Below are 14,107 nucleotides of genomic sequence, written 5' to 3' on the forward strand. Positions count from 1 at the left end.
TGCATTGTCTGCTTTGATGGCTACATAAATCTTACCATGTCAACCGCCGCATTGATCCAAATGTCTCAGCACAAATAATGTTTGATTTTAACACATTACTCACGGGCAATCAAAGCTCCATTTTAGCAAACAGTAACAACCATTCAACGTTAATCAGTAGACTGAAGGACAGGGTTACATCTGAAGGAGTTGCTTGCTGTCAAAGTCAGGCTGATGCTGACTACTTAATAAGTAGCACAGCATTGGCATTTGCTGGGAATATCGCACGACCTGTTGTACTTGTGGCAAAGGATACAGATCTGCTTGTCATGTTGGTTGATAGGGCCACAACAGACAATATCTACATGCAGTATGCAAGAGACTTTGTTTATAGCATACACAGCATCCAGCAGGCAATGCATCCACACACCCAACACATATTGACAGCACACGCCATCACCGGATGTGACACAGTCTCTGCCTTACATGGCACCGGCAAGAAGAAGGCCATGACAGTCTTGGGAGCGAGGACTGGAGGACGTTGGATGAGTTTAAAGAAGAATGATGCCAGCCATGAAGAAGTAGCCAGAGTGGGGGAAATTCTCTTACTGAAGTTATATAATGCCAATCCGACATGTACAACACTTGATAAGCTGAGATTTGTCCAGTACATGCACAGGATGAGCAAAGCATCCAGCAGCTTCCAACTTCAGAGCCTGCCTTACCTCCCACATCCTCAGCTGCAAAGTACCACCCATATCGAGCCTACTTCGCAGTTTAGGAGTGGTTGGGCAATGTTGAGGATCTTAATCTTACTGACTGAGGTTGGAAGCTTCAAGGCGGAATACTCAATCCCATTTTGACTGACAGACCAGTAGCAACAATGCATGTTCTTCTCATTGTGTCATGTGGGTGTAAACAAATGTGTGGCAAGAGATGCAAATGTCGGAAAGAAGAACTCTACTGTACACCCATGTGTTTCTGTATTGGCCAATACTGTGCTAATTCATGCCCACCTGATGGAGAAGATACTGAGTCCCAATGCTATAATTGTGACCGGAACTAGTTATGATACTAGAAAAAAAAATGTTTTATTTAGAAGTAGTTCAATAACTGCTGCCGGCAAAAGTTAGTGCTGCTTGTTGCCCTTAAATGTGTTGAATTTACCTTTTTGTTTAAATCAGTACATTATCTTGATCATATCTTGAACGTACGTCAATGAATCATTGAAATAATGGTAAAAATGGTTTTCTTATACCCAAAAAAACCCTAAAAAGAGGTATTACATGACCATCTGTGATTTCTGATTCCAAAGCTACATAAGCGTCCCATGCCGTTGGTGGCCATCTTGGATTTTCGTCCCACACGGCCAGCTCATGTGGAATGTTTAATATGTTTGTGGATTTCGACTTAGCATGCTTCCAAGTAACTTTCCTGAAAAAAAATCAGCTTTCTCGAATTTTTTTCCAGGTTCCCTCAGAATTAGATCTAATGCTCCTGACCTGTATTAATAAACCTGCTATTACAAATGAACTATCTCCTCTACAAGTAAGAAGGAATGTTGCCTCGCTTGCATTATTTTACAGATACTATGAGATGTGAGCCCGTAAATTTACCATCAGGATTTCAGGTTGGTCTTAAATACTCTTCATTACTAATGGATGCTTTACTGGGAGCTTCGATGTTTCACCCACATAGTGTAGTTGATCTCTCACTCTGATACAGTCTTTCAGGGCACAGGTAGAGTTTCCTTTGTGTGTGTTGCCCATTGTCAAAACTACACTGTTTACGCAGAGAACTGTCTCTCCAGCAGAATTTGCGGGAGGTCTGCTGGCCTCAGCCTGACTCAGGAAATCCACTAGTGCATCAGCAGCAAAGCATTCCTTACTCTAACAATACTTTGATGGCAATTACTCAGCCTAAGTTGCATTAACGTGCCACCTCTCCATGCCTTCCCCCACGCTACATTGGCATCTCGTAGTGCTCATGACTGGACTGTCATACTGCCGTATTGCAGAATTTCTGCTTATCAAAATTCTTTTATACCCTGAACTGCATTCTTTGGAACTCGCTTCCCTAGAATGGTTTCTCCCCAAACTTCGACCTACGGCTGTTCAAGTCCAACTGATAGATTTTTTTTATGAATGGAGGACACCTGTAATCTGGGGTATGGATTATTATTTTTTTTCATTCCTTCGTTTTTCCTTCCTCTGTTCTGTTATTAAAAAAAAAAAAAAAAAAAAAAAAAAATGGCCTTTTCCCCAACCCTCCAACAAAGTTTGGTAGAAGTCAGATAAAAACTTAATTGATCTTGCCCTGTGACCTTGACCTATTGTTCTTTAAAGTAGTAGATGTACTCCTTGGCTGATTCTCAACCCTCGTACCGAGTTCTGTTAAAGTCGGATCAAAAGCAGGTTAACAGATACACACTGGGAGAACTTTGACACTAGCCTCTAACATTGACCTTCAACTAAATGTTAACAAAATTAAACCATTGCATTCGTGCCTTAATTTCAACCTTTCTCCATGTTTGGCCAAAAATAGATGAAACCTATCCAATTTGGGTTTGCTAGGTCATCATTTGACCAAGCCCTGAGACTTTACCTTTGACCTAATTGTTGTCAAAAGCAATACTTTCACACACAGGATAGCCCTCAACCCTCCCACAAACGTGGTTACAGTAAGATAAAAACCGTTTGAGTTATTTTATAAAGCACACCCACACACCCACACACACACACACACACACACACACACACATTTATCTATCTATCTATCTATATCTATCTATCTATCTATCTATCTATATCTATCTATCTATCTATCTATCTATATCTATCTATCTATCTATCTATATCTATCTATCTATCTATCTATCTATATAGCCAGACGCCTTAATCTCATAAGGGATGGCCAGAAACACATCGCCTACATGTCATCTTATCCTCTGCCATTAGGCTGCATTTTCTCCAAATCACACTACCCTCATATCTCTCTCCACTACATCCCTCATCTCATCCTTGGCTTCGCCCTCCTCCCCATCCCCCCTTCACCACACTCACATTCACTATTCTGGTCAGTTTCTCACTCTCTATCTTTTCCACATGACCAATATGTCTCAGGATATTTCTCCCAACGCCCTCAGTCACATCCCTATCAACACAATGACACCCCGTCACTTCTGACTAAACAGCCATGCAGACTCAATCAACCTAGAAACTTTATCAAATCGGTGATGAATATGATCCTTGGCTTTGCAGAAAGACGGTCACTTGTCTCAGTCTGCAAGAGTTTTCGTTGTTTAGCGTCTTGTCAGTTTTTATTTCCATTTTTTATAATCTTTGTCACATTTTGGTCATAATTTAGTCTTCACAGCCCGTTCCCTGAGGCCAGCTAGTCTCCCTACGTGCCACACTCCTTCACAGGTCTCTCCTTCGGCACTGATACCCACCGCCCATACTGAACACATTATCAGGGCAGTTTCAGCTACTCACGGCCTCTTAAGAATCGAACCCGTGCCCACAAAACAAGGCCATCACGCTGACGAGGGGACGCAGAGACGTTCATAGTCTGGCGTGGAAAGATGGCTGTTCTGTTTGTAGCCATCGGTAGCTATCAGTCTAGCTATCTTTCTGTGTACTGATCGACTTCTTTATCTGTCAGCAGGTTTATCTATTTATCTATCCATTTGTCTGTCTCTACCTATCCATTTCTATGTGGCTGTCTATGTATCTATCTATCTATAAATCTGTCTGTGTTTATTTGTTTGTCAGTTTATCCATCATATACAGTATCTAACCTCTTTCTGCCTATCTCCTTTAGCAGTTCTTTCCATCCTCTCTCTCTCTCTCTCTCTCTCTCTCTCTCTCTCTCTCTCTCTCTCTCTCAGCCTTTTACTTCTGCTAACGAGTGGACTTAAGAAAGTGAGATAATGGTACTTGAGCGAGTTTTATATTGCCTCTCTCTCTCTCTCTCTCTCTCTCTCTCTCTCTCTCTCTCTCTCTCTCTCTCTCTCTCTCTCTCGTGTCTACAACTGTGTATTTATTATTCTTTCATTATATACTTGCACACATTTATATATATTTACATTTATTTGCACGTCTGATAATATGGTGTGTGTGTGTGTGTGTGTGTGTGTGTGTGTGTGTGGAGAGAGAGAGAGAGAGAGAGAGAGAGAGAGAGAGAGAGAGAGAGTGTGTGTGTGTGTGTGTGTGTGTGTGGAGTCTTAACGCATCTATGGATGTGTATTTTTAACAGCACCACAAGAAAAACAAACGCTCCTCTTCCTAACCACACACACACACACACACACACACACACACACACACACACACACACACACACACACACACACACCACACAGTCACCAGTGGAGTGTTAAAGCTGGACCCGATGTGGATTTAGCCGGCAGTGTGGAGTGTGGACAGTATAAAGAACTCCTCCACTCCTATCCACTCCACCCTGCCACTCCACGCCGCCCTCCCTCATTTCACTCCGCCTCTTACGCAATTTGTCTTCCTCCTCTTTTTATACCCTGCTTCCTGCCACCCTAGTCCCACCTTCCTCATGTTCTCCCCTTTTTCTCATTCTTCCATTTTGCTCTCGGTCTCTACGCTCTCCTGCCCCTCCAAGCCTCCTCCCTCATGTACCCCACACTGTCCCTTCAACTCGTGTTTGTTTTTCCTCTCCTCGTTATCCTATCAGTTCCGCTTTCTTCCCATATCCCTTGTTTACCTTTCGAACCAGACGGCATTTTGTGTGTGTGTGTGTGTGTGTGTGTGTTATTTTTTCTTAACCGATTTGAGGATACATTTTCAAATTCCATGTGTTTGATATTGCCTTCATTAATGCCTCCATTGCTCGGGGACTCTTCTTAAGGTGTATATAATTATCTGATGGAAACATACATAACCTGAAACTAAATTCAAGGTCAGATAGGAAGAAATATTGTTTCCAAATTCTTTTACAGCTTTCATAAGTATTATTGTTTAAATAAACACCTACATCAAAACCACCACAAACAAAACAACGGTAAAAAGTAAAAACAGGATCCAGCGACCTTCCACCGGCGTAGCAGTGAAAAATATTCATTGTATGTGGTTTGGAGTCAGGCGAGGGAAGGATGTTGCTCAGTTTGTTTACGTCGCTTAATCTCCGAGCCGCGCCACATTGTGGTATCGACACGTTCTCAATTCCCACTCCCCCTCCTTTCCACGAACGCAAATAAAAGGCGCCAATTCCAGGAAGAGATTGTAAGTCATAGGCATTTTTTGATTTTCTATATTTTATTTTTACATTTTTCAGGTAATCTATATTATGTTATATAAAGTATTTTCTTTTAGGTTGTGTAATTCACCGGGTCGGTCAGGATCACTTTGATGGTCGTGATCGTCAGCTTTTACCCTCCCGGAAGGGAGCTGAGAGCTCATATAGTCCGATCTAAGGGCAAGGCTGTGACCTTCACACATGCACACACCCGTCCCCTTGCTCAAGGGGGACAGTAACCACCCACTTCGTCAGTGAAACTTTTTCGCAACCTGAGCGAGGCGCGAACTCCCGTCCACCAGTTGGCAGCGACAGCGTTACCACTGCATCAGCGAGCGGTGTGTGTGTGTGTGTGTGTGTGTGTGTGTGTGTGTGTGTGTGTGTGTGTGTGTGTGTGAACCCGAAAACCTGGGGCTGGCTGTTGGTCGACTCTGAATCATATTTCATACCCGTCGATAGCAGAACATTTGAGTGTTTCTCGGCATCCACTGTTTTTGTGAGAGGCTTAGGGAACGTAAAACCGGATAATTGGGGGTACTTTAAGAATTCATTTTTCACATATTTATGGCTGTTAATTCATGAGGGCAAGCCAGTTGTTTCAGAGTTTTCCTGTTTCATACATTTCTCTCTCTCTCTCTCTCTCTCTCTCTCTCTCTCTCTCTCTCTCTCTCTCTCTCTCTCTCTCTCTCTCTCTCTCTCTCTCTCTCTCTCTCCACGTTAACTCTTAAGATAAATATGAGGACGCAGTAATAATTTATGATGTAAATATTGAATCTCTCTCTCTCTCTCTCTCTCTCTCTCTCTCTCTCTCTCCATTGTTCCTCGCTTTCTCTTTGTCTCCTTTTCCTAATTTCTCACTCACTTTATCTACACAGAATAGCAGAATGGTTATCCCACTGACAAATGTCCTTTAATATTAACTAGTAAATATTTCACACAGGAAGTCATCTTTTAAAAATCTGAGTACAAAATGTCAGGTAAGAGAATAGAGTCGCAAAAAAAGTAAATACAAAATATCTAGGGGTGACTGTTTCCAAAGACTAAAGTTTTTAATGCTATAAAAAAAAAAAAAAAAAGGTTCCATTAACTAAAATTTCGGATGTGAGAATAGGACCCCATTTTTCCATGACACAGAAGCCTTGTGAGGCCTCATTTTGAAATACGCAATGCAGTTTTGATTTTTTCACCTACGAAAAAAGGTTGCAAAATAAGAACCAGTGAGGCGCAAACCATATCAGTTAATTTCATCAATATGCAAGGCCCAGTAATTGAACCTCCTCTCGTTATCGAAAACTGGACTGAAAGGAAAAATAGTTGAAATTTGTTTTTTAAAAAAATCTTCAAAAGTTTTTGAAAGCAAACACATTTCCATTTTCTTTACCTGTGCACTAGACCTGTTATGCGTGGGAATAAAAGCAATGAATTATAGACCGCAGGGTTATCCTTAATACCACTGCATATTACTTCACTAATAACATGACTGACAAACGTAACTAGCTGTGATAAAGCACCACTTTAAATATTTTCAGAGCAATAAAAACTTATCAGATATTACTAAATAGGACAAGTGTACAAACCCATTGTATAAAGCATTTGAAGATACAGGTACAACAAAGCCAAAATGTATAGGCACGAGGCGGAGGCAGTCTGTAGGCAGGGCAGGGATGTTTAAAAAATAATCACGTCACACAATCCCTGCAGTTTTCTTTCATTACATACGGTTATTCACTGCGAAGTGAAGTAAGAACTATACCACAATCATTGCACTTCTCGAGTGCACCTATGCTTAAATAACTACTGAACAGTAATACCTTTTACGGGAATTAAGAAGACTATAGAGATGAGGTTAATATTACTTATTACTGAGGATGAGGTTCAATGTACTTACTACTGCATCTTCCATGCCTGGCCTGCGTACTGCATCCATATAGTTACAATGCTTTTTGGCACTGTGACATCCCTGCATATTCATACAATGTATGATATATATTTGTATACTTTTCCTATTCTTTGGAAATGTTTAAGAAGGTACAATGCTCATCTGTTGCTATGTTAGCTGCAGTGACCTAAGAAAACACTCAAGTGTTGTTTCAGAAAACCTGTCATCACGAGGTGAGGATAGAGTTTTCCATATTCATATAAAACTTATTTTTATACATTAATTCTTGTTATTCATTCAAGGCTCGAAGATTATAAGCCTATGTCCCACTGTCAGGAACTTTCCCACGACACTCCACGATCTTCATGTCTTCGTGTGTCTCCGAATGTCATCATGAATAACGTGGCATGACTACGTGACGTGTCGCACTTGGCAACTGACACTTGCCTATACTGCATCCTCCAATACATAGCCTCGCACCGAAGGTCCCGGGCATCGTCGTGTATCGTCATATGTACTGATAATCTTAGCGGTGACTTAGCGGTAACTCAGCGGTTCCGTTACGAGTCGTAGCTTGTCGTAGCGTGCCGTGGCGATGTCTTGGCGTGACGTGGAGTCAAAGTGACCGTTATTTTATAAATGAGGGATGATTGTAGTGTGTCGTAAGGATAACGTGACGCTTCTGTAGGGTGTCGTGGGATGTCGTAGCAGTGTCTTTGTGTGTCTTAGCACTAACGTGACTGTGTCGTGAAATGGCCGTTTAGGCCTACCGTTTGAGGTATGGTCGTGGCATTTCATCAAGATCATACAGGCCCTCTCCCACTTCGGCGAAAGTGAGGAAGATAAAGTCACGATGTGTCAAAAATCCCTAATCGTGGGTATTCGTGATCAAAATCTTGTCCATTCGTGGCATGTCGCCGATACGTCGCACGAGGTGGAAATTTGTCGTGGGGGGCCACGACGTTTTCATGCTGCATGAAAACGTCATGGCCCTCCACGATTTTGTAAAATTTCTCAGATTAGTCGTTGACAACAAGGCGACGCCTCGGCGACGTCGGCGATTACGCGGTGTATAAACCGCGTATGATCGCCGACATCGGCGAGGTGTAGGCGGTGAAAAAAACCGTTGAGATGTCGTATGGTCATACGGCGAAGCGTCGGCAATGTATCGGCGATGCATCGGTGAGGTTAATACGACATAGCTTACGTAAACCGTACGATACGTACCGGGTTGTGCGACAGTAATATTTCATCTTATGAATGTCGGTGATATATCGCCGACATTTCGCGGATGAACCGTCGATTAATCACCTTAAATACGCCGATGACGGCGAGGCACCTGCGATGGCCTCGGCGTTTTGTCTGCGAGGTGCGTGCGATTTATTCCACATTGGCGCCGATGCATTCGCCGACACATCGACGATACATCGTCGACAGCACGCCACCGTTGTACCTTTATCGCCATTGAATCGCCGTAAAAAAAAAACGTTAAAATTTGAATTTAGAATAATGCTTGCGCATTACGCCGACATATCGGCGATATGTCGGCTACTATAGTCGCTGGTTATATCGTATACTCCGCCGAGGTGTCGGCGTTTTGTCGTACTGGTGTCGCCGGTATTACGCCGACACCACGATTCTTGGTCAGAGTCGTCGACACATCACCGACTTCGGCCACGATTTCCATTGTGATTTAATCGTGCCTATTTATGCCGAAGTGGGAGAGGGCCTTACCTCGAGGGTAAGATCGTGGTGATCAGGGCCATTCCCGAAGATGAACTTGAATATGGGACACAGGCTTATGTCTATCACGGATTTTACCTTCTGGAAAGTGAAACCCATTTCCATGAATACCAAGGTAATCAGTTATGCCATTTTAGAGGCAGACCATTCTTTAAAAAAAGAAAAGAAAAATTGCAATTTAACCCATTATGCCTTGTCACTTTGACGTTACAGTATGTTTGAGTTACTCTGGGATAGTTTTGGGTACAGAAGAAACTCGACAACCAAAGCTAGATACGTTTTATGGTTTAAAACCTGTATTTGGAAGCTACGAAGGCTTTTACTTGTTAAGGCTAATGGGCGGGTCAGAACCTTCCCTATATTGTCTACCGACATTCTGATAATAATGTAACCCCCCTCACTTCCAGATATTACCATCCCTTCGATAATAATTGTAGATAACACAATACTGACAGCCAAAAATAAGCATTATCATTTAGCCAGGTACTTTATGGTATATGAACGCTACTATAACGTTGGGGTCCTTGAAGCCCTGCCATTGTGCAGGCTGCAACAAATATAGAACTTATGTTCTTTTATATATATATATATATATATATATATATATATATATATATATATTTGTGCAATCATGTATATATTAATGAAATATAGAATACAACATAATGTCCCCTCTGCTGATACTTTTAGTTTTATATCTAAGGGGATCTAGCTTCAGCTTAGGTTTAATTCCAGCCTTTCTAGTAAAATTTCTTATAGTCATCAATAATACTATGCGAATTAGTGCTGTCAGTGTGCGTCTGCCCACATTTGACCCCCGCAGATTTCGACGTGTCATACATCAAAATACTCGAAAAGACTATCGGACAACGAAGGCGTAAATTAACTGCGTTCGGTCAGTTGCACACGAGCCACGCACACTTTTGTAAGATTTTTCGCCAGACATTGGGAACCCTCTAAAGGTCATACTGCTGGGTGGAATGAGCTGAAATTTTACATGGACATGCCCGGTATATCAGAGCAGGTTAAGTTTGGTGTATGCAAACTTTATGATAGATATTTGAGAGTTAAAATCCAGAGTGACACCCGAATGCCCTCTGCAGGAACAAGCACTTAGAGACCCTAGCGGACCGCTAAGCTCTTGAATTTCCCATACCACTCATTGTCGAGCTTATTGATTTGCTGTCCTGCTCTAAAGTTTCCGCAGGTCTTCATGTTTTGTAGTTAAATACTCTATCAACCTTCAAACTGACAGAGTTTTTAACTGTTGAAGCTGAAGAATTGCAGGAGCTTTACAGGAGGACAGCATATCAGTAGCTCTCCTTCACCCTGTGACAATGAATGCTACAAGAAATTAGCCTGTAAGATCTCTTACTAGCAAGACATAAATTAGTCCTAAAAGGATGCTAGGTACCCTTAAATATCAAAACTAAAAGAATCATTTTGTACAGAGAAGACAAGAAAGTTTGTGTAGTCTGCAAATTATGTAACTCAACCAATCATTCCCTCCTGTTCTCTCTCTCTCTCTCTCTCTCTCTCTCTCTCTCTCTCTCTCTCTCTCTCTTTCTGTCTCACCGTCAGCACATCCTTCTCTGCGGTACTGAAGGACAGCACCCTGAGCTTGACCAGACTACGTGGGTCCACTGCCACTCGCCAGGTACAGTTCACCCAGGGAGGGTACTGCACCACCGGCATCCACTGCACCTGTACCGGGATAGAGTAACACGTAAAAACACATGTACTGGGATAGAGTAACACGTAAAAACACCTGTACCGGGATAGAGTAACATGTAAAAACACCTGTACCGGGATAGAGTAACATGTAAATACCGGGATAGAGCAACACGTAAAAACACCTGTATCGGGATAGAGTAACATAAAAACACCTGTATCAGGATAGAGTTACACGGAAAAACACCTGTACCGGGATAGAGTAACACGTAAAAACACCTGTACCGGGATAGAATAACACGTAATAACACCTGTACCGGGATAGAGTAACACGTAATAACACCTGTATCGGGATAGAGCAACAATAACAACATCTGTACCGGGACATTGTACTGGAGCATAATAACACGCACCGTAATAACATCTGCATCGTGGCATGATAGTACCTGTACTGGGATATGGAAATAATATTTAATAACGCCTAGACCCGGACAGCGTAACACCTAATAACACCTGTACTAGGATATAATGACGTCTAATAACATCTGTTCCAGTGCATAATAACACATATACCAGGACACAACACGGTGAATTAGGCTGTACAGATCTGACACATGAAGCCACACAAACGAAACACCGAAGTTAATGAAGGAATAGATTCAGTACAGTACTCCACGTACGAAGTATAAGTTTTTCACAGAGGGAGGTGTAAGCGAGTGGTGGTGCTGCCGCCTGATGAATGTTTAACTGTTTTGTGTTATCTCATTAAAAACTACTACAATCTCGGCGCACCAGTCTGAAGGTGTAATTATCGTGCCCTTGCAACCTACCCGTCAACAGTGCGTCCGATTTCGTGTCTGTGATGCGCGTGTGATTCCTGTATAATGTATTCGTGTACAATAATATCTATATATATTGTATTCGTGTATAATAATGATTCGTGTGTAATATGATACGAAATCGGATGCACTGTCGAGTGGTAGGTTGACAGAGTACAGACTCGTGCTCCGGGACTATAAGAAAGTGTCAAAGGCGACGCCACTTTGTCTAGCATGGCATTACTGCATTGTGTATTAAGGGAAAAAGATGCTGAAATTGGTAGTAAATTCTAGTCATGAATCATTGCCAGTACTGCCGTAATGAACCATGTCTAATTTAAATCATCCCTTTACACGTAGAGGCCATCAGAGTTGCTCCCCGCTGTTGTAGAACTAGCTGTTTCCGCTGAGGCAGTTTTAGTACTTTAATGTATTAATTATAATTAACATTCATTTCGTCAGATTTCTGGTTCCCTAAACTGTAGTGACCAAAAATATGCATATATTATGAGATGAAACATGTTACAAGAGATATCTTGACGAATGATTACATAACAGAATCAATAAGAGTACTGTACACCAAGTTGGTATTTACCCCTCCACCTCCCTCCCATGACGAATGACACTAGTACAACGACGATTTTAAATAAGACAGTTTGTTGAGACGCTAGTGACAGTGGTTCATGACTAGAATTTACCACATCAATTTAAGCAGCAGTTATCCAGAAAACAGTTTATAATAAAAGTCATAACAAATGAAATATGGTCGCCTTCGACACATTATTATTTCAGACCCAAAGCAAACACAGACAAATATGAATTAGCATACCAGAAAACAAGGGAAGAATCAGCGCTCTGCTCTACTTTTCCATCCAGAAAAACAAATCTGAATTACGAGAGAAAGTTTACCGTAAGATCGTGCGTGAATTCTCCCCTGGCTTGATGCTCACCAGGCGGCAGCACCATCACAGAAGCTACCCATTCACAGACACACTATGCCTCTTTACCTTCCTACAGTCTTCGTAATATCTGCCTTCACTCAACACAAACCGTACCGTTACGAATTATATACTGAAAATCTGTGTTGCAAGATTAAACGAAACTAAGAGTAGTACAGAACCGTTTATTACTTCCACTATGAGGAGGTAAATATTTAACGCCTTGATATCTCCAGAGGATTTTATTCAGCTTGGGAAAAGCCTCACCCAACGCCTCCACTCTGATGAAGTAGTTTTCCTTTTAATCAGTCCGTCATTCACGACCTTCTTCGCCTCAGGAAGGATCTCTAGTAGGGAAATAATAGAAAGTCCTCACCAAACCCCTATCACTAGAAAAAAAAAAAAATCTTTCTTAAGTTTGTAAAATCGTCTGGAGATAACAAAAATGAAAATAAATTGTATGTTCGGGCTAGTCATTAGGCTGATTAAAACTGAATAATAATAATAATAATAATAATAATAATAATAATAATAATGATAATAATAATAATAATGATAATAATAATAATAATAATAATAACAATAATAATAATAAAGCTACTAGTATTGAAAGGATGAAAAAATGGGTGAAACTAGGCGAAGCAAGGTCACACGACTCACCTCAGGTCTTGTGGGGTCAGGCCGAGTGGGGTCATGGCGGGTCATAGCGCCCCCCTTGCCCACCAACCGCCCCAGCCCCCCTGCCCCTCGCGCAAGCCCCACCTGAGCCCCCCTTCTCCCCGCGGGGGGCCTCTCTCGCACCACATAGGGGCCGGGCAGAGTCTGGGGGAATGGTAGGGGGTGATTAGCCTACGTGGGGAGGAGATGGCTTGATGATTGGGTGAATGGGTGGATAGATGAAGGACTGATAGGTGAATGGGTGGATGAATGGTTCGATGGATAAAGGGAGGGAAATATAATTAACTGCTGGATTAATGGTTGGATATACGAGCAACACTGGTGGATGGTTGGGAGGACTGGTTTGGTGTACAGAGGGAGGGAGGGATAGGTAGATGTCATGGATGAATGGATAGATATATGAGTACCACTGTTAAATGGTTGGATGGACAGAGAGTGGGAATGTTAGACAGATGGTTGGATAAGTGGATGGATGCATGGAATATGACTGTCACATTGGTGGATGGTTGAACGGGCAGATGGCAAGGAAAGGAAGTAAAATTGTTAGATGAGTGGATGGATAGAGGGTGGGAGAGGGAGGTATAATATTAGACTTAGAGATGAAGAAGGAAACTTGTATTGTACACAGGAAAAATCATCCTATATATTACCAATATGCCGGGAATCGAATCCGGGACTCTCAGGTGAGAGCCAGGCAGCAAACCACTACACCACGACCAGGTAAAAGTTATATCACGTTGTCACAATCTTGTAACCAATGTCCCTCCGCCCCCATTGTGGGCCTGAAGAGTCCCTGAGAGTCCCGGGTTCGGTTCACGGCATACTGGTAATATATAGGAAGACCTACAGATGTCTGGATGGATGAATATAAGAAAAAGAGACTGAGAGATGTGGAGCCATTTTGGTACCGCATCTGAATGAGCTTGAGTGGATAAAGTTGCTGGGTAGATGGATGGGCTGATCTTGACATGCTGATGGATGGTTGATTGGATAGAGTTAGATTGATGGTTGAATGAATGGATGGTTGGATAGATGGGTGGATAAATGCTTGGATGGATGAATGTCTGGGTGAACAAAACATTCGGAAGACAGATGGATTGTTGGATGGATAGATGGATGGACAGAAGGTGGGAAAG

General features: G+C 42.1%; 1 protein-coding gene across 1 annotated transcript in view; it reads right to left on the bottom strand.

Moving 5' to 3' along the window:
* The window catches only part of LOC145404953 (uncharacterized), a 608,364-nt gene that overhangs the window by 505,858 nt on the left and 88,399 nt on the right, over positions 1-14,107 (bottom strand). The window contains exons 5-6 of the mRNA XM_080276459.1: positions 12,954-13,115; positions 10,442-10,570 (exon numbers count right to left, since the gene is read on the bottom strand). Coding sequence (XP_080132585.1) covers positions 10,442-10,570; positions 12,954-13,115 — 291 coding nt within the window. The remainder of the gene's footprint in view (positions 1-10,441; positions 10,571-12,953; positions 13,116-14,107) is intronic.

Source organism: Coenobita brevimanus, chromosome 65 (assembly GCF_032717465.1).
Source record: "Coenobita brevimanus isolate Jiangsu-jjx chromosome 65, ASM3271746v2, whole genome shotgun sequence".
In the NCBI taxonomy this organism is placed as follows: domain Eukaryota; kingdom Metazoa; phylum Arthropoda; class Malacostraca; order Decapoda; family Coenobitidae; genus Coenobita; species Coenobita brevimanus.